Raw genomic sequence first — 27,072 nt, 5'->3', positions numbered from 1 at the left:
TCACTCACACTGACATACTCACCGCTGCTGCTGGAGACCAGGTCCCGACGCTGGAGGAAGAAGACAGCGCTGCAGCAAGTGAGTAATTAAGGACTAATTAATCTTATTGGAAGCTTCCAATTGCTTTAATTAGCCCTCAGGTGGGGGTGCCGATGTGGGTCCTGGCGCAAGTCCTGCTGAATTTTCCTAAAATTAACGATTTTAGGAATAATCAGATTTGCTCTGGAGGTGCGTGGAAAAAAACCCTCCCGGGGTCAATATCTAAAAAATCCTGTACCTAATTGAACAGCAAAAATCCCGCACCTACAGGAAAAACCGCACAGGTGCAGGATTTTTGCTCTCCTCGCACCTAATTGAATGTGCCCCTAATTAAATCTGTTCTGATCTTCAATTAGATTTAAGACGGTGCAGTTTAGTGTCCCCCTGTATCATTTTTAGTTGCTCTCTGACAGGCCAGCATAGCTTAACTTCTGTAGTAAGTGTCAACATTCTGATTGATGCTCCTATTGGCTCCCAGGCAGAGCTGATGCGGAGGGGAGATTCCGCACAGCCCTCCCCGAACTCCAACACGTCTGTTGCTTTCCCCTGAAAACTCCTCTCCTGCCTGTACAATCCAGTCTCTCATGATAGATGGCGGTCATGAAATTATCTCTTCAGGGGTGAAAGAAAGAATGAATGAATGGGATCAGAGCGTGTCCGCCAGGTTCACAGAAGTCCGGAAACATTCGTACCCTAGAGCTGTGTGCGCTACGGCCCATTGTGACTCACACCTTGTGTCTCCCATGTTCCTTTCTCGTTTCCTGCACAAGCTTTGCAGGGAGGGTGTTACAACTATTTAGATCAAGTCCGTTTTGGAGTTGTCGACTGCAAGACTTGGCATGTTTCACGTCCTATTTTTTTTTTTTTGCAGTATAATTTTATGCTGCTATTAATAAACTATTGCTTTGGTATCAGACAATTGAAAATAGAATTCTCTCGTGAGGACTATTCCTATTTCCGCAGACAGCCGGCGAATAAACTCTGGTGTTCTTAAGCCTCTCTGTGTGGGACGTTTGTAAATATGGACTTAGCATTGTCAGAACTGGCCTGTTGAATCGAAAATGGAGATACCTTAACATCAAATAAAGTGCAACCACTAATAAATAATAATAATAAAAAAAGAAATAAACATATATATATATATATATATATATATAATTTGAATTCACTTTAAGCTGCCCTGCGCTCAACATATGTATTTTTTGGGGGTTTGTTAAATGTTATTTTCATTTTAGTCTCCGCCTTTTCCCTGCTAGTACAACAATGGGGTCCTCCTATGCCGCAGACTCCTTAAGTTCGTGAGTAATTGCCCGCACTGGTGCAGCAATAGATCTGTTACCTGTGCTGAGGTTTTCAAATCACGCCAGTGCTAAAAACACAGTTTAATTTAAAAATGTCTGCTTCCTCTATGTGTAGACGTCCTGCTGTGAACTTGATGTGTAATGTACTCCATTGTAATGGAGTAAACTCCATTTATCACTCTTTAATAGTGCTTAATATTGAGCACTAGATGTATGGAGGGGCATTGTTCAAACTATTACACAGGAAAATTGAGGTGTTTCCTGTGGGAGCCAATCAGATTCTAGCTGTCATTTTTCTAGTTCAATTTAGAAAATGAAAGCAAACATCTGATTGGTTGCTATGGCAAAAGTCAATTTTCACTGTACGAAAGTTATAATGTATGGACTCCCATCGAGTGCTTATTTTCCATAAGCTTTGCAGTGTGATTCAGCCTCTGCCTCCAGGTAACGTTGTGTATGTCCTGTGCACAGTTCATTCTGAGCCCCATCTGTTCTCCGTACTCTGGTTGTAGGTGGGCAGCATGGATTACATGCAGACCACACTTTTTTTTATTTTTTTTACCTTTGTTTAACTTCTTACCCCTTATGTGGAACTTTTTATTGTGTGCCTTTTTAATTATTGTAGTTATAGGTTTACTGTACAGGACTTACCTCTAACCACTCTTTGTTCCTCATGTCGTGTTTGCTTCAGAGTACCTTCTACACAGAACGTCTCTTAAGCCAGGTACATACCATCATACGATATATCATTCAGACACGGATCGGAACCATATATATCGTACGGATCTTGCAGTGTGTTCGTCTGATTCATCTCATATATTGCATCGTCCCGTCTGCTGTTCTGCACAGCAGATGGGATGTAATGAACGATCTGGTGCTGTTACACGCAGCAAGTAACGATACATCGCGCCGTCGAACAATGGATCGCGCAGTGTGTAACTGCGCGGGTGACGTCTCTGGTATTGTGTACCCAGCCTTAGACATGGGGAGTCTGTGTGTACACATGAGCAGTGTGGGATCAAATTATATTGCCCATTGTATTTATTGCGTTCCCTATACCCAGCTCCCACTTAATAAAACAGGAATTAACTTCAAAATTGTGTCGCTTTAAATTCTGCTAATTTTTGTTAGCCGGATCAGAGAAGATTGGCCATAACAAAGTAAATCTGCAATATTAGGCCACTGTAACAATATAGGTACTTCAGGTAACATCAAGAGATAGAGGAGCTAACTTCTAACAATGTTTGGGGGTACACTAGCACCTAACCCCCTCGTGACTGTAAAATGCCATATATAGACATGTTTAGTGGCGGCACTAATTTGGGCGCGCCTAATAACTGACAATTAAGGCATCGCACAGCACCAGTTTCCTCACTATACATAGGGCATATTCATACATGTAACCACACGTGGGAATAACATAATCTACATAAAAAAAAATAGCTTTGTTAATAGAAGCAAGGTTTCATAGATTTGCAGGGGTATACAGTTGGGTAGCCGGCAGACCTAATCCCGACAGCCGGCTTCCCAACTGCTTAATCCCGGTGAGGGTTAAATGCCAGGCGTCTAAATCTAGGGGGACTTAGGTTTAGGCGGCGGGGAAGGGGGGGGTTAGGGTTAGGCACTGGGGGGGAAGGTTAGGGTTAGGCACCCCTAAGGAAGGGTTAGGGGGTTGAATAGGTTAGACAATACTTACCTTGGACGATCGGGATTTCCTCCTCTGCCGGGATACCGCTGTCGGGATTCCAACCGCCGGGCATGGGTCCGGCAGTAAATCATACCGATTCCATTTGCAGGTATTATTGTAAACAATGAAAGGTCTGTACTTGTGCCAACCCACAGTATCCAACATTAGATGACTACAGAAAGCAAGCACAGCTCATGTAAGAAGGCTGTGCAAAATCAAATGACCTGCCAACAAAATTATTGGATACTAATAACAGGAATGAGCGTATTCATCTAGGGTGAAATAAAAAGAAGCATCTAGTTTGCTGGTGGCTTTGTACCATTTTGGCACTTGTCCTTGAACATCTAGTGGGAATATGGGGAAAGTGCAGTCTTCGGGGTAATTCAGGCCCTGATTCAGAGCCGGACGCTCTGAATCAGGGCCGTCCTTCCTACTTTTTGGAGCGGCCTCCTGGCCGCTGGCATAGCTGTGGGTGACCACCCACAGCTGTAGCGAGCGGCCAAAATGATGGTAGGGTCTCGCTGCCGCAAGCCCTGGAGTGTTTTTGGCTCTATCAGAGCCAAAAGCACTCCCACTGACATCACTAGTGATGTCAGTGGGGCCGGCCCCAGACGGTAGTTGTTCCCATGGGAGCGCCACTGTCTGGGCAGCCTCGCCCCCGGCACGCCTACCAAAGGGGGCATGCTGTCAATCACCATCGACAGCACGCCCCCTTCGGAGCGAGACCCGTAACGACGGCTTGGCCGTCGTTATTCAGGTCTCTCGCATGCGCACGACGGAGCCGCCTCCGTCGTGCACATGCGCACTTGAGCAACATCGACCCGCTTGCGAGCGCTCATCGCTCGCGAGCGGGTCTGAATCAGACCCTCAGTTCTTTGCGGCTGCTACTAATAGTCACCCGACGATATGATCTGGTGCGAATGCTGTGGGCGCTCAAATTTTTTGCTTGCATCCTCCTGAGGTGGCGAGCAGAAATCGGTGAGAAGTCCTGGTTTTTGGCGCCCAAACGGCTGTTTGGTTGCACAAACCTGAGCTAAACCCATTCTATTTGGGCACATTATGTGTGAAAAGTCATGGGCGCCCAGCAGAATTGAATATCGCCTCCTGATCTCCCGTCACTTTAGACGGGAGACCAGGTGTCTTAAAACAATTTAATTCCCCCCTTTATGTGCTCTATTGTCATTTCTGTTTTTTTTTTTTATGTACTTGTTTTTTTCCCATGTGTTCTTACATTCATTGATTTAGTATAGTATAGATATGTATAGTGTTGAAACCAGTAGCAGGTTTGGCTTTAATTGTGATATTGTAGGTTATTAGGTGTGTATAAATAGTACAGCAACAGGTTATTGTAATGTCTGCATTTGATAAACTTCTCTAGAGGGACTGAAAACTGGAGAAAAGTTTTTTGTTTTTTTTCATTATCCTCATCTGGCAGTGCAAACCCGCTGAGCACACACATTATAAACATATAAATGGTTACTGGCATGTTGGCAGGTCTACATGATATTTATAATGTCGCTGTGCAGTATAGATAAATGTGATCATGCTTATTCGCACTAGGGATGCTTTAAAACTCCATACCAGCAATGACCTTCCCGATGTACTGCGATTTATCGTCGGTGATTTTACTGTATCATATTCTCATTGTATTGTATCCCTGTCATTGCAATAAACCCATTAGTTTCATTTTATTATGTAGTTTCATATTCTTCTCATACTCCATTCAGTGCCCATCACTTAGCCAAGTGCCTGCAAAATAACTGTACTTATCCAAGTCCTTTAAAGAGCTTATGTTGCATTAAGGTAACTTAATTCAATCTGGTGCTTCTGGTTTTACTCTGCAGCTTTAATTCCTAAATTCTTTAACCCGGTCGCTGCTTCTAACGCCATGGATGTACAATAGAGAAAGTCACATTAAGCTGCTCCTCAGGGGTTAAAGAGACCTGTCTGAGGGAGTGTGGATAAATTCTGAGCAGGATCTGACTAGGGAACATCTGTACATCAAAAAGGAAAGCTTAATCCCCTGATTACCTGCTAGATGCACCTTTTGAAAGAGATGCACAATGATAATTAGGGGTAGGACCATTAGACAAAGTTCCCTTAAGTTTTGATCTATTTCTGAAAAATCTTCCCCCTCCCCACTTTTTTTTTTTTTTTTTTCATTTGCAGGGAAGGGAGGATATATTGATGAGATAAACCAGAAGCTACACAAAAAGCACTTGCACGTAAATAATTTCATGTTAAATATGTATTTTAATAATAATAATTTTAATAATTAATTTTTATTGTTTTTATTACTATAATTTTTTTATTAGAGACAATAATTCTATTTCAGTAATTTTTTTTCTGGGATTATTATACACCATTTAATATTGAGGCATTTTACCAATTTGTCTGTTTTTTTTTTTATTTAATTTTTTTAAATTCAAGGGTTCCAGCTAATTGGCATTAGCATGAATAAAATATAAATATAATAAATAAAGCTACAGTACCTACTTCTCTTCTGCCACTTTTTGTGTTCGCACCTAGAAAAGCTTATACTGTCTATTTAGCTCTGTAGTGGGTTCCACTGGGCTGTGTGGCAATTTGCTGTGCTGCTCCTCTCTAGCATTATTATTATTATTATTATTACTATTATTATTATTATTATTATTATTATTAAATACAACATTATTTTTTATAGTCTCTATCTGTCTAGTTCTGGTTTGTTAATCATGTAGCCCACAGGAGGCGCTGGTGCTCTGCTTTATAATGTAGCATAATGAGAAATAGAAAAAAATGATATTTTTCTGAAAGTTTGTGAGGCGCAGCAAATCACTGAGCATATAGGAGATTGCTGTCACTTTCATTTAAGCAGTTTGTGTTGCACAGCTTGCTCTCCAAATGGAGGAGCTGAAATCACAGAAGTACAGATAAAAATATCTGATCTACATGGTGTAATAAAGTGCAGACAGACCGATCCCCAAGCCTACATGCAGTAAGGGAACAAGCACTTTCAGAATTCGCTTTTCAAAAACTTGCAACCCGGAAAACTTTTCTGGTGCTACAAAAATTTCCGCATAATTAAATTTTAGCGGTGACTTTAAATATACATGCTTTTAATTATAGGATGTTTTACACAATTATATTTCACGGAATATGCTAGTTTTATATTAATTTGGATGAGCTATTTGCATCACCTGTGTATCTGTGTTCTGACTCTAGTGAATAGTATGCTTGGGGTTGGTTAGATTCTAGCAATTGGTTGCTGGTGCAGGGATAGCCACTGCTCCACAGCTACGAGCCATCTCCAAGATCTGATTTTATTTTTTTTCCGATACACACCTCAGAATTTTTTTTGTTAATTAAATTTAGTCTAAATCATTTAAAAAAAATATATATTTTTCAGTATTTTTGTGAGGGGAAAAAAAAAGTGCCTAGATGTATTCAGCATCCCCTTCCAGGTGTTCATAGGTCCCCATTGTATTAAGAGCCCCACAGTAATAACATAACTCAAACTTATACTATCCCCAACCCCTGTGCTTGTAGAACCCCACTGAAGAATGCCCGCATCATGTGACATTAAATTCGCATTATGTATCAATCATCCCCACCCCCCCAGAGGCCAGAAAACTGATGCCATTAATAACCCCATCATCTTTTGCCCACAGATCGTTTGCAGTGGCCATGTATTACCCCCCCCCCCCTCCCACCACATGCAGGGAACTGCAATAGTGCTCAGAACTTCAGGAACTTCAGTTCCTTTCTTGGCGATTAAATTTAATTTCACTGTCCAGAGCATGCACTCCAGAAGGTATCCAGTCGGGAAGCCGGCGGACCTAATCCTGACAGCCGGCTTCCCGACTGTCATATCCCGGCAAGGGTCTAAAGACAGGCCTCAATATACCGACGCCTGTCATTAGACATATGCCAGGAGGCCGACGCCCGGCATCCCGATCGAAGGGACGCTGAGCGCGGATAGTCGCGGGGGGGGGAGGGCTAGGTTTAGGGCTCCCGGGGGGACTTAGGGTTAGGCACCCCCCGGGAGGTTAGGGTTAGGCACCCCCCCGGGGGACTTGGGTTTAGGCAGCGGGGAAGGGGGGTTAGGTTTAGGCACTTAGAGGGGGGATTAGGGTTAGGTACTGGGGGGGAGGTTACGGTTAGGCACCCCTAAGGGAGGGTTAGGGTTAGGGGGTAGAATTAGGTTAGCTAATACTTACTTACCTGAGGACGATCGGGATTTCCACTGCTGACGGGATGCTGGAGTCGGGATTAGTAAATCATACAGATTCCCTCCAGAATGGTGCCTGGGGAACGATAACAGCAGTGATGTTGGTATGTAATATTTTTCCTTTGTTTGCTTCTTCAGGCTGCAATTAATAATTTTACAGCTCTGGAACGTGTCAAATGACTACCATGGCAACCACAGTCACATGGCACGTGAATGGCCCATTTGAACTCTATCTGATCTGTGTACTGTAAAACCCTCCCCCACGCATGGTAAATCTGCCCCGCCGTAGTGCAGCATGGGGCAAAAATTTGTGCTTATTTTTTTTATTTTTTTAAGCTTTGTTCCCAACTCACAATGAGCCCCTAAAGGTCGGTACACACTAAACAATGACTAGTGTGTACTGACCTCGTAAGCGACAGCATACACTAGCCGGTGCCGGCAGGGGCCATGCTGTATTCGGCAGCATGGCCCTCGCTAACGTTGTCGCTCGTTGTACTTGCATGCAGGTCCGACGAGCGATTTCGCTAACAATGCGCGGGAGGCGCTTAGTCAGTGACATTGAGGGTACACACTAGACTAGACAGTGTGCCCGATATGTCGTCCGATCCGGCTGGATCGAACAACATATCATTTAGTGTGTACCCAGCATAAGTGAATACGTAATGAATGCATAAATAGATTCTGAGAAGAACGGATGTTTTTCCAATAAAAAAAAAGGCACTTAATGACATTAGCAAACAGGTGAAAGCTCATATATACTGTAGTGTATCTCTGCAAAACTGGAGGTGTTTTAGGGGGATCAGTACGATTTACCTAATCCCGACAGCGGCAACCTGACAGAGGAGGAAATCCTGACCGCACTTAAGATAAGTATAAACTAACCTAATTCTACCCCTAACCCTCCTTTAGGGTGCCTAACCCTAACCCCCCCCCCCCAGTGCCTAACCCTAACCACCCTTTAAGTGCGTAAACCTAACCCCCCTTCCCCAAGCCTAGCCTCCCGTGGGGGTGCCTAACCCTAAGTCCCCCCCCGGGAGCCCCTAACCTAAGGCCCACCCCCCCCCCCGCCACGGCTGTCTGTGCCCGGCTTACCTTCGATCGGTAAGCCGGGTGTCGGCCCGGCGTAGATCTAATGACAGGCGTCGGGATGTCGATGCCTGCATTTTTTGTACCTTGCCGGGATTAAGCAATCGGCGACCGCCAGCTTCCCGACTGCTTCCCGTCTTGGGGTTACTGTAAGTGCTGTAGCTTGATTATCTGCAGCACTGAATGCTACTGCCCTCCGTTATCAGCTATTTCCAGATCAATTCTCTGTGTTATTAAGGCGCCACAGAAAGATCGTGATTTATGCTGTCATAGTATCTGGTTCTGGGTCCACTTTGCCCATCGATATGACCGACATAGTAGTGATCAACATTCAGTTATCATTGCCTGATAATCTTTGTCTCACACATACTGCGGACTTGGGCCCTGATTCAGAGCCGGTCGCTATTTGCGGTCGTTCGTTCCAAAAAAAGGGGTGACTATTCAAATGAACCGTTTGCTGTTTGCGGTCTGTTCACGCCTCTATGTCGGAACGAGCGAACAAAACTTGCTTTCGTTTTGTGGATAACTACGCCCCCTGGCCGCTCGCATCATACGTCATGTCCGCTATTTATTAGATCAATCGAGTAAATCGACCAGCGTATGAACTGCTCGCTATTCTTGTGGTTGGTTTTTCCTACCGCAATCTTGCGAGCAGTTCTGACTATAAAATAACCCAGTGACGTGGTCAGTGATGCTGCTGTATTAATTATGCACACCCATAAAACGCCCGTTTTGACCTTTAAGCACGCCTGCGTTCTGATCTCCACTCCCCGTTTTCAAGCACCTTCCCTTAACCACCCACATACGCCTCCTTCTGTCACTCATATTAGCAGGCATTCGCTATTTAGCGAACAAACGATTTTCGGCCGCACTGACTGGTTCGCGCATGCGTATTACGATCCGTACGCATGCGCAGTTGTGCAAACATCGCTCGGAACGAACGGGCGGCCGCTTACGAGCGGCTCTGAATCAGGCCCCTGGCGTCTTAATCATTGCCTGCAAAGGGCAGCCTAGTCTTATAGACGGGAGATCATAGATGTAGACAACTTGTACTTTAGACAAACCTCTGAAGAGCTTACTGTTTGGGAGCAAGTCTTATGGAAACCAGACAAAGGGGGGCAGGTGCAGTAGGGGCGAGCAGGTCGTCTCCTGGAAGCCTCCCTGAGAAAAATTCCTTCTCTTTTACTCTTGTTTTTTCCACAGACGTTGAGTCACATGCTGCCAAGCACGTCAAATGGAGCTGGCAATAATTGAACGTTACATTGATAAAATAGCATGTATATATGTCTCTAGGCCATTCTCCTAATTGTGAGGGATCATGTGGGAGCTCGTCTTACTGCAAGTGCCCCAGGGTGATCGGGAGGGGAGAACGGCAGCCTGCACACACTGTTCGTTATACATCATCTGGAGACAAAATATGTCTTGGCCAACCCATATAAATCACCACAGGAATTAAGAGAAATGAATCTCTTACAGATCACACAGATTTCAGTCTCTGCAAGTCGGCAGAAGATTTAGGACTGCGCACTTTTAGGAAGTTTAGTCTTCCTTGCAGATATCTCTGGGCTGAGACAAGGCCGTGCGTTGCTTCCTGGCCATGGTGGTTGATGCTAGGGTGGACATGGCTTAGAGACAGCAGTAAGATGTCCTATTGATGTGCGCTTAGTTAATTCTGGCTGGCGTGTGCCATGTGAAGGGGGATTTGGGAAAAGCCCTAGAATGACCTAAACCCGTGTTCTGCAGTAGAACAATTTTAGCATGTTACTATACTGTAGCCAGTTGCATAGCTGCTATAAATGCCATTACAGTACTAGAAGAATTAACAATGCGTAGTTCCTGCTCTCCTGGAAATAGTGCACTTATCGTACTCAAACACCCTATTCCAGTGGTGATTGCAACATGAAAAGTATATCTTCAGGGCAGTTCACCTGCTGAAATAGCTTCTAAATAAAGCAAATATCCCATACCTTATTAAGGGCCTCATTTACCAACGAGTTTTATCATTCACAATGAGTGATATAACTCGTTGCGTATGATAAATGGTGCTCCAGCCAATCAGCTCCCAGCTGTCATGTTTGAAAAATGATAGCTGGGAGCTGATTGGCTGGAGCACCATTTATCGTACGCAACGAGTTTTATCACTCGTTGTGAATGATAAAACTCGTTGGTAAATGGTCTATTACTAATTAGTAACATCTAGTCATTCAAACATTTTCACCGTAGTATTTAAATGGAAAGCCTATAGGAGGCCGTGCGCTAATACAGTGTATTGCTTCTATGTTCTTATGATCACTCCTCGCGTATGCACTGGCTAAATAAGTACTTTTGTGTGTTACTTTCGGTTTCCTACATGTATGTCTTCTTGCACGCACAAATAATTATTTTGGGTTGAAGTGACAATGCCATCCAAAAAACGGACGTGCCCATATGTGCGAGATGAAAGGTTTAACTGTTCGATCCTAGTATTAATTCCGTCTCTCATGTGGTATTTGTCAGGTGACAGAAAATCATTGATGCCTACATATAGATATGGGGGCAACAGCACATCGGGGCAACAGATCTTTTCTCTGGGCATCCGGAGACCAGCTTCCTCGAAGCGCCCGCTGTATGGGCTGCATTCCGGTTCCCTCCCACCTCTCCTAAGATATGGGCGCGGTTCCCAAGCACATCTCAGGACGGCAGATTTGCTATGAAGCTATCGCAGCCCTTTTGTTCTAATCAAAATTGGCATATAACATTACTTATTAGCTTTACTGATTTCCTTTGCAAGGAGATGGTGTCCTCGCAAACATACAAATGACAAACCTATAATAAGTTCCAGGTCGTCAACCTGTAAGTGCAGTCGGCAGTTTAGGAATGGACTGGCATTGTATGGCCACTGTTGGCGATGTTGATATTCCAGCAATGTGACCTATTCCCAGCATGACATGGTATTTTTAAATCTTGAGAGTTTTTTGAGTGAAAAACCTGCATGTTCTGTGACTTCAAATGGTTGAGTTTAAAAATGTAAGAGTTTTCTCTCGCATTTTCTAAACTCTCTCCCTATTACGTTTGGCCCTACTTCAGTGTTGACCTGCTGAATGTCGGCATAATCTGCCGACATTCAGTGGCACCCCATGTATATGCCACTGTAGCTTTTAAAGTGGTTTACCACCTGAAAATCATTTTACCCTTGTTTGGTTTAAAAATCCAGCTACTCCTAAATTATAACCATTACAGGCGGTTTTCTCGGGCTCTCCTGGCTGAAAGCTGTTAATCCCAGCAGCGCGATGTGCAGTTGTACGCATTGACTTGTACGATGATAGGTAAAAGCTTCTGTATCGTTTCCTCGCAACTCGATGGGGCACTAGTAAGGTTTCCTACCCTAATACCCAATGGAGTGACATGGCGTCTCACAGCTAATTGTATCTGCTTCTTAGAGCGTTAGGCGGATTTCCTGGGTTTGTACGCCTCTGGCGTTAATAGCTCACCGTAAATGGGCTGTATTGCAATGGCCCAAGGTAAGAGCTATATTATAATGTGCTGTCATGGAATCGGTATGATATCCCGGCTGCCGCATGGCCGGGAGTTGGAATCCCGGCAGCGGCGGCCCGACAAAACAGCAGAGCCCGGCAGCGGAAGCCCGACAGCGCTGGAAATCCCGTTCATGGTAAGGTAAGTATCTACTAATCTAACCTAACTCCCCTAACCCTAACCCTACTTAGGGGTGCCTAACCCTAACCTCCCCCCTGTGCCTAACCCTAACACCCCCTTCCTTGCTGCCTAAACCTAAGTCCCCCGGGGGGCTGCCTAACCCTAAGTTCCCCCCGGGGGTGCCAAACCCTAACACTCCCGGGGGGGGGGTGCCTAACCCTAAGTCCCCCCTGGGTGCCCTAAACCTCCCCCCCCCCTCCCCGCCGCGGCTGTCCGCTCGCGGCGCCCGGCATCCGCTCGATCTGGATGCCGGGCGCTGGTCGGCTGCCGGGATTCCGGTAGCCGGCTTCCCGTTTGTATACCGCTGTCATGGACCGAGATCTAGTGGTGAAGACTGCGTTACATTATTGGTCAGTGCTGGATAGCGGTGGTAGCAACTTTTGTCTACCATATAGTATATAAGGCGATATGCACAGTTGAGCATCATAGCTGCAGATCGCCAAGATGTGAATATCCCCTTTAGGCTTGTTGAACTCAAAGGGGGGTAAAAGGAAAAATCACAATCGTCTGACAAAAACGATGCAAGCTCAAGCTGATCACATCCGTCAGCATTTTAAGCTGCTAAGGATACAATCAGTGTTGGGCTTTGGCAGCTGGGCACTTCATGATTAGCGTATCCCGAGGCCTAATGGATCGGTGCCCTTCCTCTAAACCTCCGCCGGTACTGCCAAGACGTGACAGTGCAGCTGTGGAATATTTAACCACCCCAGCGCTATGCACCAGCTGCACTGTCCTCTCACCACCCAATTGCATCATCCATCATATTCCTATTAAAAACACTCTTACAGTGGCAGAGAAGTCCTGGGGTGGAGCGGAAGCCAATTGCTCTAGAATTTCTAAATAAATAGCAGATTGCCTAATTTGAGATTGCTCTGTGTGACGGGCTGCACATCACAGGGGAAGGAGAGTCCTTTCATCATGTTTGCACTGCAGATTGACAGTGCATTGCCTGCTCGCTGCTACCTTATGGAAAGCAAGTCTGTACAACGACATGTGCTTTTGGCTGTAGGAATGAATGTGCTTAATGCAGCTAATTTTAATCTTCTAAGCTGCGAGCGTAAATAAAAATAATATTTGTTCTATATTATCAATAGCATATTTTCCTTGGCAGCACCCATCCGTCAAAGTTTCAAAACGCGGCTGATCAGACATGGACCAAATCTTGCAGCCTGCGTAGCCGTGATAAAATCAACATTAAAAGCCACAGGAAAATCGGTGTCTCTTTGTATTTCAATGTACCTGCCACTTGCACACCTTTTTCAGTGGCTGAAGCACTATTAAACCTATGGGTTCACTGGGTGCTAGGGACATCACGAAGATATGAGGCACACAGTGCCTCATCCCTCAATGATGTCACTAGTCCCTAGTGAATGGATGAGCTGCGGTCTCATGGCTACTGGAGGAGTCGGCAAAATGGCTGCCTCCGCTGTGAGCGGACAACCGCTACACTTAAAAGTTTACATTTGTCATCATGTCGTGGGTTTATTATTTGAAACTGGACTGAAAATAAAACGTCAGCAGCGTCGTAGTTCTCTCCCGGTACTTGGGAGCTGCTTCATGTTACACTCAAAGTTTTCTTTGAAGTGTAATGACCTTTTTATTTTTCTTTGAGCGTTTGTTTCAGAGGAAGCCATGGTGTCATTTTTAGATCAAAGAAAGAGGTGGGAAAGGTTCCCCACATAAATGATGCTGAACTTAATCATCATATATTACATGTATCAGCCCCTTGTTTTTCTCCTCTCAGTGACCTTTAAAATCTCATTATTTTTTTTTTTAATTATCTTGAGAAATGGACCCATCGTCCATTTCCCTCCAGATACTTTTTTTTTTTTTTTAAAGTTTTATAAATAAACTCAATTTAAGACAAAGAGAAAATACAATACAAGAAACAAAATCCCCCAACCCCAATAAACACCCCCCCCAAAAAAAAAAAATTGTATATATAAATAGTTAGGAAAATGTATTCTGATTTCATTCTTAATTTCTTAATTTCCTTCTCTTGCTAGGCTTGGCTTTGAAGAGCAAGTATAGCCGCTGATTGACATAAAATTATATTTCTGGGCCGATCGTGTAAATCAGTAAGCCATTATTATCCTGTGTCATCTCCTCGGTCCAATATGCAATAGGTGGCACTTTTACCCTCCTATTTCCCAATAGATTGCAAGCTTATGAGCAGAGACATCCGTCCTCTCTGTCTGTGTGCCTCGTTTTATTACTGTACAGGTGTGTCTGCAGTCGCGCTAGAAAGCCCCTCTCGGCGCGCCAGGTCCTGTGAGACACTGCTAGCGTCGGGTGTCTTTTTTTGCATTTTTTTAATTATTGCCGAAAATGCATCTGTGTCGCATTGCGATGTGACACTTGTATATCTGTGTGCGACAGGGTCACCGAATCTGTATACATGATGCTACAAAGTAGCGTCCGCAGCTTTTTTTTCATTCCAAGTTCCGTTGTTCATATATGATATACTGTGATATATATGATATACATATATTGTGCACACAGATATACAAGTGTCACATTAGCACAGTCTGCTGGCGCGTCCTAGAATCACATTGTGACTTAGACAAATTTTTGGCAAAAAAAAGGACACCTGACTCTAGCTGAGTAGCACGGGACCTGACAGCCTACTCATACCAGTCAAGTCGCGCTGTGTGGCATATTGAGGCTAAATGTTAATATTCCCAACTAAAGTGCTACGCAGCATGCAGGCGCTATATAAATAAGTGTTATATTGTTAAATTATATATCATGTTTGCTTAACACACTCTTTTACTGGGCTGCAGCAAGCAGGGTCTTCTCAAATGCCCACTGGCGTTTGTTTTGCTTTTTAAAAATGCCTCCCCAAACATCCGTGAACCCCCACGTGTCAGACATCTCACATTCAGCATGTCATTGGTGGACATTCCATTCACTTCAATGCGCTCACTGATGTATGTTCTCAAATATAAAGATGAAAATGTTTTCATCTCCTCGAAGTCATCAATGTTTACATGCGTTTCCCTGACCACTTGAGTTTCACTAATTTGTCAGCTTATCTTTTGAAATGATGGCGAGAAAAATCGCATAACGACAATTCCTGAAATGTGTGTTTTTTTTGTTTTTTTTTTGTCATTTAAATCGTAAAGGTTTATTAAAGATTATCAAGCAATGTGAACAGAAAGCAATACAGTACAGGTAATCACGCTACATAACCTATAGAAGGGGGAACGATGGGCAGACTTGTGGCGGGCATGAGATTGCTAGGGGTAGGACTGTAAGGGGCAAAATATACCTAGAGACAGAGGAGGAAGGGAGGGAAGTGGGGCAGATGAAGGGGATGCACATGGGGAAATTGATCACTGGGGAAGGGTGAGAGAAAAGGAAGAAAAATAGTCAAAAAATATTTAGATCGTATAGCAAAATTAGGACAGAGAAAGGAATGAGCGAGTACCGGATTTAGGACAGAGAAAGGAAAGAGAGTACCAAAATGAGGACAGAGAAAGGAAAGAGAGTACCGGAATGAGGACAGAGAAAGCAAAGAGAGAGTACTGGAATGAGGACAGAGAAAGGAAAGAGTGTGTACCAGAATGAGGACAGAGAAAGGAAAGAGTGTGTACCAGAATGAGGACAGAGAAAGGAAAGAGTGTGTACCAGAATGAGGACAGAGAAAGGAAAAAGAGAGTACCGGAATGAGGACAGAGAAAGGAAAAAGAGAGTACCGGAATGAGGACAGAGAAAGGAAAGAGAGAGCACTGGAATGAGGACAGAGAAAGGAAAGAGAGAGCACTGGAATGAGGACAGAGAAAGGAAAGAGAGTGTACCGGAATGAGGACAGAGAAAGGAAAAAGGGAGTACCGGATTTAGGACAGAGAAAGGAAAGAGAGAGCATCGGAATGAGGACAGAGAAAGGAAAGCGATAGTACCGGAATGAGGACAGAGAAAGGAAAATGTACCGGAATGAGGAAGTAGAAAGGTGAGAGGGTCAAACTATCCTAAGAGTCCAGGGAGTATATTTACTAAAGCGCAGGTTTTTAGAAATGGAGTTGTTGCCCTTAGCAACCAATCAGAATCTACTTATTTATCTAGAAGGTAATAGCTAGAATCTGATTGGTTGCTATTGCTATTGGCAACAACAATGGTAAAGTAAACCCTCACTTTACTAAATATACCTCTAGGAAAGGTCTCGCTATGGAACATGTACCAAGGGGACAAAACCGTGATATTTTTTATTTTCAATGAAAAAGTTTTATACCCCTGCCTGGCCCTGAAGTGAACCAATATTTAGATAATAAAGCAAGGAGTGTTCCTTTGCACAATTTTCAAATAGTCTTGAAAGCGAACCAGCCTGATAATTGTCGTGCAGAAACCAAACTCTGAGCTAATTGAAAATATGTGTAGCACTTGAAACGCCTGTATAAAGGGCCGGGATTGTTCGCCGCAGAGCCGAAGGGTGGAGGTGGCTTTTCATACAATGCTCTCCACACTTCACATTTTTTTGGGAGGATGGCAATCCCTCATTCAGGTATTTGGACAACACTTGAGAAGTCACTTCCCAGCTTTCTAAAAGTAAACGTTTACCGTGCCTAAGGAGATTGAAGAACCTCAGAAGTCTGTCGCGATGAAGGGGGGCGGAGCAGCAGGCTGATGGCTGTTTATATAATGACATTGACAAAGTACCTTTGCAAGCTCTGATTCTAGCCCATGACCAGCCAGATGCAAGGTGTCCTGTTTAATTAACTTGATTGTATATGTGAAGTGAAAAGAAGGAATGTATGAAATCTTGGGCAGCCCTGAAGGGGCCACGCACCCTTAATGCATGTTTATTTGACAAAAGAAAAATCTTAAATCAACTGTTCTATTGTAGATTCTAATTAATGGATTAATCTGCTGAGTGGCACTGAGGTTTGCACCTGCTCTGTGTTGGTTAAAATGGGGCAAAAAAATTAATAAATAAGTAAAACGTAAATGCAACGTACAGGTCCTGACACACATAGCATTGCTGAGAAAATCCGCTAACGTCTACACCTCAGTCCGTGCTGCACTTCCCTTAGACATTATGTACGAATATATGTCTAGTTGTTGGGAGCTGAAGGTCTTTGTGAACGTTCAGAGCCAATCGGGAGCCTGATAGCTTTCCAGTAGTGTGATGATGTCACAGTGTAAGCTTCTACCACTACACGGAATATTCACCTTCCTATTAAAGGCATCCTGGAGTTTTCTTTTTTAGATTCTATCTGTGTTGTAGTACATAAGAAGCATAATATGTGCAATCTATAATAGCGGAGGGTTTTCTGGCCGGTCTCTGTCATGCATGGTGAGAGTGGGCCCAACCCCCTACCCAACGGCTCCCATCGCAGCGATGGAGGTGAAACAGACCACCAGGAGAGGATAACCGATGAGCGGTATTAGCGGAGTGGATGCTCGCTGCTGCGTCCATATTACTACAGGTTGAGTCTCCCATATCCAAATATTCCGAAATACGGAATATTCCGAAATACGGAATATTTTCAGCATGACTGAGATAATGAAACCTTTGATTTTTGATGGTTTAATGTACATAAGCTTTGTCTAAGGCACAAATTATTAAAAAGATTGTATAAAATAACCTTCAGGCTGTGTGTATAAGGTGTATATGAAACATAAATTAATTTCATGTATGTACACAAACTTTTTTTGATGCACAAAATTATAAAAAAATATTGTCTAAAATGACCTGCAGGCTGTATGTATAAGGTGTATATAACACATAAATGCATTCTGTGTGTATATTTGGGTCCCATTTCCAAGACATTTCATTATAATATGCAATTATTCCAAAATACGGAATATTCCGATATCCAAAATACCCCTGGTCCCAAGCATTTTGGATATGGGAGATTCAACCTGTATTATTAATATATAGAGCACAGAAGTTTTCTGTGCAAATATTCGGGCTGAAAAAATGGGGAAGGAAAAGGGGGACAGGGGAGTACACCGCACCGATCCTAAGTAGATCTAAATTAATGGTATATGGTTGAAGTGCTATAGCCACCTCCTGACAATGATGTGGTTCAAAGATACCACTGTTGGTACGGGGTGGTGGTGCTACCCAGAGTTATATGTTCGGATGCGAAAAACAAGGGGTTAGTAGTTCTCAAAGAACTAAAAAACCAAAGAACTCTATTAGGGTGCACTCTATATAGCTAAATAATTTGCATACCATTTTTACTTTTATTTATTATCTGTAAAAGAATAAAGTATTAAAAAGGACTTACACAGGTATGAGACTACCTGACAAGCAAAAGAGTGTTAAGGGTGAGTAAAGGAATCTCATAATAATACCCTTTCTATTTACTATTACTGTTGCAACCCTAACTGGCAATATTACGAGGCTGTTTATTTATATCTTCATTGAGTGCAACCCACAGCTATAGCGAGCGGCCATGGTGATGGTCGCAATGGTCAAGACCATCGCGACCATCGGGCTTGCGACGAGACCCTTGTGGTAGGGTCTCGCTGCCGCAAGCCCTGGAGTGCTTTCAGCTCTATCAGAGCCGAAAGCGCTCCCACTTGTGATGTCAGTGGGGCCGGCCCCAGACGGTAGGCGTTCCCATGGGAACGCCTCTGTCTGGCCAGCCACGCCCCTGGCACGCCCACCAAAGGGGGCGTGCTGTCACTCACCATCGACAGCACTCCCCTTTGTAGCAAGACCCATAGCGACGGCTTGCCCGTCGCTATCCGGGTCTCGCGCATGCGCACGACGGAGCCGCCTCCGTCGTGCGCATGCGCACTGGGCTAACATAGACCCGCTTGCAAGCGCTCAGCGCTCGCGAGCGGGTCTGAATTAGGCCCACTTTTTCTTGTCAGGTAGTCTCTCAGATAATAAATAAAAGTTACATTTTATGCAAGTTATTTAGCTATATAGAGTGCACCCTAATAGAGTTCTTTGGTTTTTTAGCTCTTTGAGAACTACTACCCCCTTGTTTTTCACAAATATTCGGGCTGTAAGGCAGGCACTGTGCACCCATGTCGTGTAGGTGCTAAACTTTAAGTTTTATAGGATATTTAAATGTAGCCTAATACAGGTGCATCTCCAAGGTCCCTAGCTAAAGTGTCTCTATCCAGTGTGACTGATGGTTGGACAGATATGCTTTGCAGAAATGAATTGTGTGGATTGGTTGGCTTAATCCATGGGGACATAGCCAGATATGTCAGATTGCCCCCCAAATAACTGCATTGTCTGCTTTTGCTACCAGTTTGCGTTTGGACACTGTCTTAACTATGTGGGAGGAGCAACACTTGTCTGGAATAGAGTAGGAGCTGGTCCGCTTTCATTTATTCATTTAATGACCATGCTGGGGGTAATACTTCCTGAAGAAGGCGAAACGCGTTAAGTAGCCATCGATCCAACGCTGATTTACACACTCTATAGTAGTCAGCAATGGGAATTACCTTCTACTTTAAACATATATTTTTTTTTTTTCCACTGTGCTTTTATTCTGCTGAATATGGTTTACACTTCATACCGCTTGCACTAGGTATCTCTTTTGTAAACCTGCGTCCTTCAAAAATTTTAATGGTAGAGAAAACAAACCTGAAGACTTTATCTGGATCCCCCCCTACCTTTTGTTTTATACCACTGCAGAGCTAGCAGAGGGGCCAGGAGTTGCGATGCCTCGCTCCCTACCACAATCTCCCTCTTATCTCATAGGTGTGTGTGTGCCTGATTTTGTTCTACTTTCCTGCATAGCCCAAACATGCCTTCACTTCACTTTGCCTAGGTGAGAACGCCCCATCCTACACCAATTCCTTAGGTGTAGATACGACCGAATACTGTACAACACTGAGGTGCGAGATCCAATGGGTTTTCTGTGTCTCCTACCATTGTAGCCTCATTGACAATTCAGCAAAATGTTTTTTTTTTTTTTTTTTTATGACAACTGTTCTTGATTGATCATTTTTAAGAGTGGAAAGTACCGTAGTGCCAGCCTGTAGATGCCTCTGACATGTCTGCTATTTGTTTATCCCTCCAGGTTTATCAGCTAGAAGGGATTCCTCTCATCCTGGATAACTGCAGCATTGATGACAACAATCCCTGTATCCTTTCTTCAGCAGTTCATGGTACGGCTGCTGTACATCCCAGCAATGATTGGTACAGTAAGATCTGTGCAAGGTAACTCACCCTGTAGTCTGCATTATGACAATTTGACTCCTCACCATGTAGAGTAATGACAAAGAGCTGATAGCTGACCAGATATGCTGGGACTTGTAGTTTCATAGCATGTGGAGAGCCATTTAACCTCCAAGCTTGATTCACAGTCTTATACAAAAGAACAAATGATAGGTTCCGGCGCTACGTAAAGTCCATCACTATCACAGTAAGAAGTAAAATACTTCAAAGTCCAGTAAGGAATCGGTCCAGTCTGTAATGTTGAGTCGTCTTTCGTGATGTCCTAAAGTTATAGTTCTCATGTTGTGGATGTGAAAAATACAAGCAAAAAACACATCATGGTATAGTATATCTACATATACTCTCATTGTAACACCACCTATAAGTGTTGGATTCTAATGTATTTGTGGCAGCAAAATCACAGTGTACCCAACTCACAGAAAGATATTGAAGATTCCACATATAAAGGTTTCTTTACACAGAATATTGGGACTTGGTGATACATAACACAGAAGTAGACTGTACCATACTCACTCTTTTCAGAGTTGCAATCCTCCTATCTGGGTTCTTTGGGGAGTGGACTATTTGACTCCCTCTTTCGGGCTGACGTCGGCGGCCGAGGTAATTAGCGATCCCGGGCACTATGTGTGCTGCAAAGACGCATCCTCCCCTAGCACACCACAGCCCGAGCCCAGCAGCCACGCTCTCTTTGCAGCCCGGGATCGCTGATTACCTTGCCCGCCGACGTCAGCCCGAAAGAGGGAGTCAAATAATCCACTCCCCAAAGAACCCAGATAGGAGGATTGCAACTCTGAAAAGAGTGAGTATGGTACAGTCTACTTCTGTGTTATGTATCACCAAGTCCCAATATTCTGTGTAAAGAAACCTTTATATGTGTAATCTTCAATATCTTTCTGTGAGTTGGGTGCGCTGTGATTTTGCTGCCACAAATACGCTAGAATCCAACACTTACAGGTGGTGTTACATTGAGAGTATATGTAGATAGACTATACCATGATTTGTTTTTTTCACATCCACAACAAGAGACAACTATAACCTATCAACTTGAGGACATCACGAAAGACAACTCATTGTTACAGACTGGACCGAATCATTCTTGATTCCTTACTGGACATTTAAGTATTTTAATTTTTACTGTGATAGAGATGAATTTTACTGAGCGCCGGTACCTATAATTTTTTCTTTTGTATATGATTTATGTATAAGGGTTAGGTGGCCCTTGTGTTTATAGGTGGCAGCATAGATATTGATTGCTCCATGGGAATCTGTTTGAACATTTTTTTTGTTGATTTACAGTCATGTTACATAGGAGACTGCAATAAACCCCAAAGTTAAGCCCCAAATATTTAATTTTCCCTTGGGCTTTTTTTTTTAAGTTGCAGAGGGAACAGATGGTATTCGGAGCAGATTCTATAAATATAAAGTATAAACTAGTTCAGGTATAATGTCTTAATATAAAATGTGTTTGCCATTAAATACATCATGAAATGCTCCATCCTTACGTGCTGCCTCTGACTATTGCCTCCTCTCTAAGAGGGGAATTCAATTGTTTTTTCATGCCCGATCTCCTGTCTAAAGTGAGCACATTATTTTGGGCGCCCTTCATTGTTTGTGCATGTCACGCCCAAATGCACTGGGTTTAGACGCGTAAAGCGACTCCTCGTTAGCGTGTCCATACGGTAGTTTGGGTGACTAAAAACCCAACTTTTCGACTATTTCTCCTCGCCACCTCAGGAGGGTGCGAGCAGAAATCTGTGCGCTCACAGCACTCGGAGAAACTATTGAATTGCTCCGTCAGGTGTCCATTAGTAACGGGTGCACAGAAAACAATTGAATTCCCCCCCCCTAACAATCGCATCTCGCTCCTGCCTGCAGGACTTCTCCCATGCTGCTACCCACCAATGGAATACCCTACCATGACTGGTCAGACTCTCCCCAGCCTTAAACTCTTTTTCTACTTCAGGGTCCATAGGGTATCCACAGGATACCTTGGGGGTATAGGCAATGGCGGCAGAATTTGGGCACCTCAGAGTTAAGTTTTTTCCTCCCAGGGTGCACTGGGGTCCATTCTCCTATACCCTGCCCCCGAGCCAAGGCATCTCGGTTACGTAACAAGCCATAGGCCAGAGGAGGAGAAGAAAGAGAGAGAAGAAAGATCTGGAACACACAAGAATCACATTCTCACCAGAAGGAGACGGAAAAACCGTTGACCAGATCAAAGCCCATCTGCAGTACAGGTGCGACAGGTCCCTCTACTATACCCCGCCCCCGAGCCAAGGCATCTGTTTCGTAGGTGCCCGGCTCGAAGTCTGATCACCTTTTCAGAGGGGGGCTGTTGGACAGCCCCTGAAGTATTTTGCCAAAGCAGCTTTGCTGCACTGCTATGAGCGGACATCAGGGACAAGCTAATTAGAGGTCCCTGCTGCCGCTCCGCACCCCGCTGGGCCAGGACGCCGGTACTGATCCGGGAATCCTAGCGGATACCAGGGGTGTCAGCTAGCGGGGACACCGATATATCCATACTGTGGCCGGATTCAAGGGGACTCAGGTAAGCAGCGGGCACCCGTGGTGGGTACCCACCGATTCACAGTCTTATTTGTCCCTAGGCAGGGGGCTCTCTAGGGATAGGCTGTGCGTGGAGCCAGGTACTGATCCTGCGCATGCACTAGACCACCAGGGACAGCGGGCCGCAGCGTTTAGGATACGCTCCAGTGTCCCAGGGGGTTAATATCATGCCAGGAGAGCGTGCCTTCCCTGTCTCACAGCCGGCGCCTCCCCTGCTGCACAGTGCCTTTCCACAGCGGTCTGGTGGGCTGTGTCAGCGCTCCTCCCCCAGGCCCGCCTCCTCTAAGCTCCTCGGCGGCCATTTTCATGGAAGTGGCAAACGCTGCTGGATTTTGACACAGGTGGCATTGTGGTCCGGGTCCCCTGCATACCTCTCCTCCGATAAGGTCAGTGTATGCAGCACTGTTTCCTACCAGGCTCTGTTTGCGTAGTTGATCATAGTGCTTGTAGTGCAGGTGATTTATTTCTGTATTGTATGTGACTATATGCTAGCGCTGTCTGCCTGTACTTTCACTTCTGTCAGCCATTTTACTATCCCTGTTCTTTCTCTGCTAAAGCCCTTGCGGTGCGGTGTTGCAGGGTGTTCATTACCTCACAGTAAAAGTGTTTTTCTGTATGGGGAGTCACATACACTCCGTTTACACTCCTCATGTCTGGGAGTGAACGAGAATATCCTCTTCAGCTAAAATGTACCAAATGCAATGTACAGTTAGCGGAGGGAGATGTGAACGCTGAGGGTTTATGTAGGGCATGTTATATTTATCATGCCCGATTTCTGTCACGGCACCTGTTCTGAAACCGCCCTGGGCTTGTTTTGCTAAGGCACTTACAACCCTTGTGGGCCAGTTGGCGACGCCCCCTGCATTTCCCCAGATGGGGTTATCGCAGCAGGCGGTGGTCTCATCACCCATGCAGGGGTTCCCGAGGCAGTTCATGGTACGCCAGTGTCTCCCGCTTTCACCCCCCAGGTCTCGCTGGAGCCTGTGTGGGTGAATTCATTGTCCAACACGGTACAGAACCTGAGGGATGTTTTACAGGGGGAGTCACCATTGCGGCCTTTATTGCCTCAGACGGCTCGGTATGATGATGATGATGACATGACGTCTGATGACGGTGAAATTATTAACTTTTCGGACCAAGAGCCCCTTCGTGTAAAGGAAGCGGAATCTAAGTCTAAAGTCTTTATACCTGGCCTTATACGGGCAGTCCGTGCGGCCTTGATTATTGAGGATGATGATATCCCCCCCAGCTAAATCTGCGTGTCTGCCATCGGCTGCAGTCCCATCAGGGTCTGGTACTTCGTCTTTTCGGTCCTATCTGCCAAGCCAAAAAAGCAGGCTTGGAGTACAAGACATCCTACTCCCAAGTCGGACGATAAGCCTTCAGCCTGACGGGACGGGCCTCCCCTTGGGGGACCCCAGAGTGGGAGGCCGACTTCTTCAGTTCGCCCAGTGCTGGCATCTGACTACCACCGACACTTGGGTAAGAGAAGTGGTCTCTTGGGGGTATGTCCTCTCCTTCCGGCGAAGGCCTCCCAGCCGGTTTTTCATCACAGGCCTTTAGTCAGATCAAGACAAAGTCCTGGTATTCCGGAAAGTGTTACGCTCTATGCTTCAGGCTGGAGTTATAGTGCCTGTTCCATTGCACCAGGGGGGAACGGGGTATTACTCCAATCTTAATTAATCCAACATTTTTGGTACAGAAACCCAATGAGTCTTACCGGCCCATCCTTAACCTCAACTCCCTCAACAAGTCCTTGAGGGTTCCTCGGTTCAGTATGGAGACCCTGCGTTCCATCATATTGGCAATGGAGCCTGGGGATTTTATGGTGTCGTTGGATATTCAGGATGCCTACCTGCATATCCCCATTTTCTCAGCACACCAGCGTTTCCTCAGGTTTGCAGTGGTCAATCAACATTTCCAGTTTCAGGCACTGCCCTTTGGTCTGGCAACGGCGCTCGAGTGTTTACCAAAGTCTTGGCAGTCATGGCAGCCCACCTGCGGATGCAGGGGGTCCGCTTGTTACCCTATCTGGACGACCTTCTGTTGTTGGCAGGGTCTCCAGAGATACTTCAGTACCATCTGCAACTGACAAGATCAGTGATGCAGAATCACAGTTGGTTGATAAACTGGAAGAAGTCCTCCCTGGTTCCCTCACAGAGGAAGCTCCATCTCTGAGCCCTGTTGGACTCTCAACAACAGAGGATCTTTGTGACGTAGGTAAAGATCTCTGCATTGCAGGCAAAAGTACGCAGTTGCCTGCAGAGTCGCCGAGTGTCTATTCACTCAGCAATGAGGTTACTGGGATCCATGGTGTCGATGTTCGACATGGTGGAGTATGCCCAGTTTCACTCCAGACCTCTGCAGAAATTGATCCTCTCCAGATGGAATGAATTGCCCCATCGGATAAAGACACTAGTGCTTTCCCCGGAGGTACGTCTGTCTCTGGCCTGGTGGCTGCAGACGGCTCACCTAAACAAGGGGCGCCCCTTTTGGATTGCGGACTGGGTCCTTCTGACGACGGACGCCACTCTCCGGGGCTGGGGAGCAGTAACAGATCCACACTTGTTTCAGGGACGGTGGACACCAGCAGAATCTGCGCTTCCAATCAACGTATTGGAACTTCGATCAGTATTCAAAGCTCTTCAGCAGGCAAGACATGTTCTCAACGGAAAACCCGTGCAAGTACAGTCTGACAACGCCACCACAGTGGCCTACATAAACCGCCAAGGAGGAACCCGAAGTCAGGCGGCACTGACAGAGGTGTCCCGCATTCTGGCTTGGGCGGAAAGCAATCTCCCTGCCATCTCGGCAGTGTTCATACCGGGAGTGCTCAACTGGAAAGCGGACTTCCTCAGCCGTCAAGATGTGCACGTCTCTTCACCAGGAGGTGTTTCAACTCGTAGTGAACAGGTGGGGCCTTCCAGAGATAGATCTCATGGCAACAACAAGCTGCCTGTGTACGGGTCAAGAACAAGAAATGAGGAGGCTCTTCTGGTAGACGCTCTGTCGGTCCTGTGGACCTTCCAGTTTGCGTACATCTTCCCTCCGTTCTCCCTGCTTCCTCGAGTGCTTCGAAAATTCAAGCAAGGAGGAGGCACGCTCCTGTTGATAGCTCCAGTGTGGCCCAGATGTCACTGGTACTTAGATCTTTGGAGTCTCTCCATAGACGCTCCGATGCTGTTGCCTCAACGTCCGGACCTGTTGTCTCAAGGTCCTTGCCATTACCCGGACTTGGGTCGTCTGTCTTTGACGGCGTGGCTGTTGAGACAGCACTCTTAAGGTCCAGGGGTTTTACCAGCTCTGTAGTTAACACCATGCTCAGAGCTCGGAAGCCTGCTTCTGAAAGAATTGACCACAAAGTGTGGCATACTTTATTGGAAAGGTGTCGCCCTAGAGGCTATGATCCTCAGGTGTTTAGGATATCCAGGGTTTTGGCTTTCCTACAGGCGGGCTTAGATCACTGTCTTCGCCTTGCTTCCCTAAGGTGCAAGTTTCTGCCCTGTCAGTGTGGTTTCAGCGTAGGATTGCTACTCTTCCTGATGTCCGCACCTTTATGCAGGGTGTCCTTCGCATTCAGCCTCCCTTTGTTCCACCAGTGGCTCCTTGGGATTTGGCTGTGGTCCGCCATAGTAAGAAAAAGTGCAGTGTGAAAGAGATAGTTAGGAGCAGCTACTGCTGCATATAAAGAATGAAAATAAAAAATAGCTGTTCCTAACTATCTCTTTCACACTGCACTTTTTCTTACTATGGCGGTGCCCTGGGGCAGCTTAGCTGGGCTAGTTTGGGGGTGTCCTGCGCTCTGGATTTGAATCGTAGTATGTTAGGGACCTACCCTACAGAGGTTACCTGGATATGGTGGATACGCCCATAACCTTGGCCAAGATTATGCTAAAAACCTCTGATTGCAAAAATTGTATTGCATTTATATATTATTAATAATTTGGAGTTGTGCACCTGAGATTTGTCTGTTTCTGTTCTTTTCTCGCCAGATTATGAGATGTGATGCGCAGGGCCCTCCCTCCTTTGTTATTACACCTGGATTTAGTTTCTCAACCTTGTACGTGAATGTTTTATGTACAGTGCGCTCTTTTACATACTGTCAGTGACATTTTAGAAAGGCTAAAACTTTTTTTGACCTAGTAATCTCCAAGCACTGCCATGAAGAGCAATACATATATTTCTGTTAAATACAAAACTAGTTTTAAGCAAAATATTTATCTTCGAGCGATACCTAACCGAACATTACCGAACTGTATTATTGTGAAAAACAATATTATGTTCATTAAGTGAAATTACTTGAAATGAAGTGTCACAATTTTTTTTTCTTAGTTAGCCTCCC

General features: G+C 45.1%; 1 protein-coding gene across 1 annotated transcript in view; it reads left to right on the top strand.

Annotated features, from left to right (window-relative positions):
• ATXN10 (ataxin 10) overlaps positions 1-27,072 on the top strand; it is a 132,335-nt gene that overhangs the window by 86,578 nt on the left and 18,685 nt on the right. The window contains exon 10 of the mRNA XM_088478372.1: positions 20,008-20,071. Coding sequence (XP_088334498.1) covers positions 20,008-20,071 — 64 coding nt within the window. The remainder of the gene's footprint in view (positions 1-20,007; positions 20,072-27,072) is intronic.

The sequence above is a fragment of the Taudactylus pleione genome, unplaced genomic scaffold (genome assembly GCF_031769625.1).
Source record: "Taudactylus pleione unplaced genomic scaffold, aTauple2 ptg000212l, whole genome shotgun sequence".
NCBI classification, from domain to species: Eukaryota; Metazoa; Chordata; class Amphibia; order Anura; family Myobatrachidae; genus Taudactylus; species Taudactylus pleione.
Note: the sequence above shows the minus strand (reverse complement) of the source record. Positions and strands in the feature narration are given on the sequence as shown.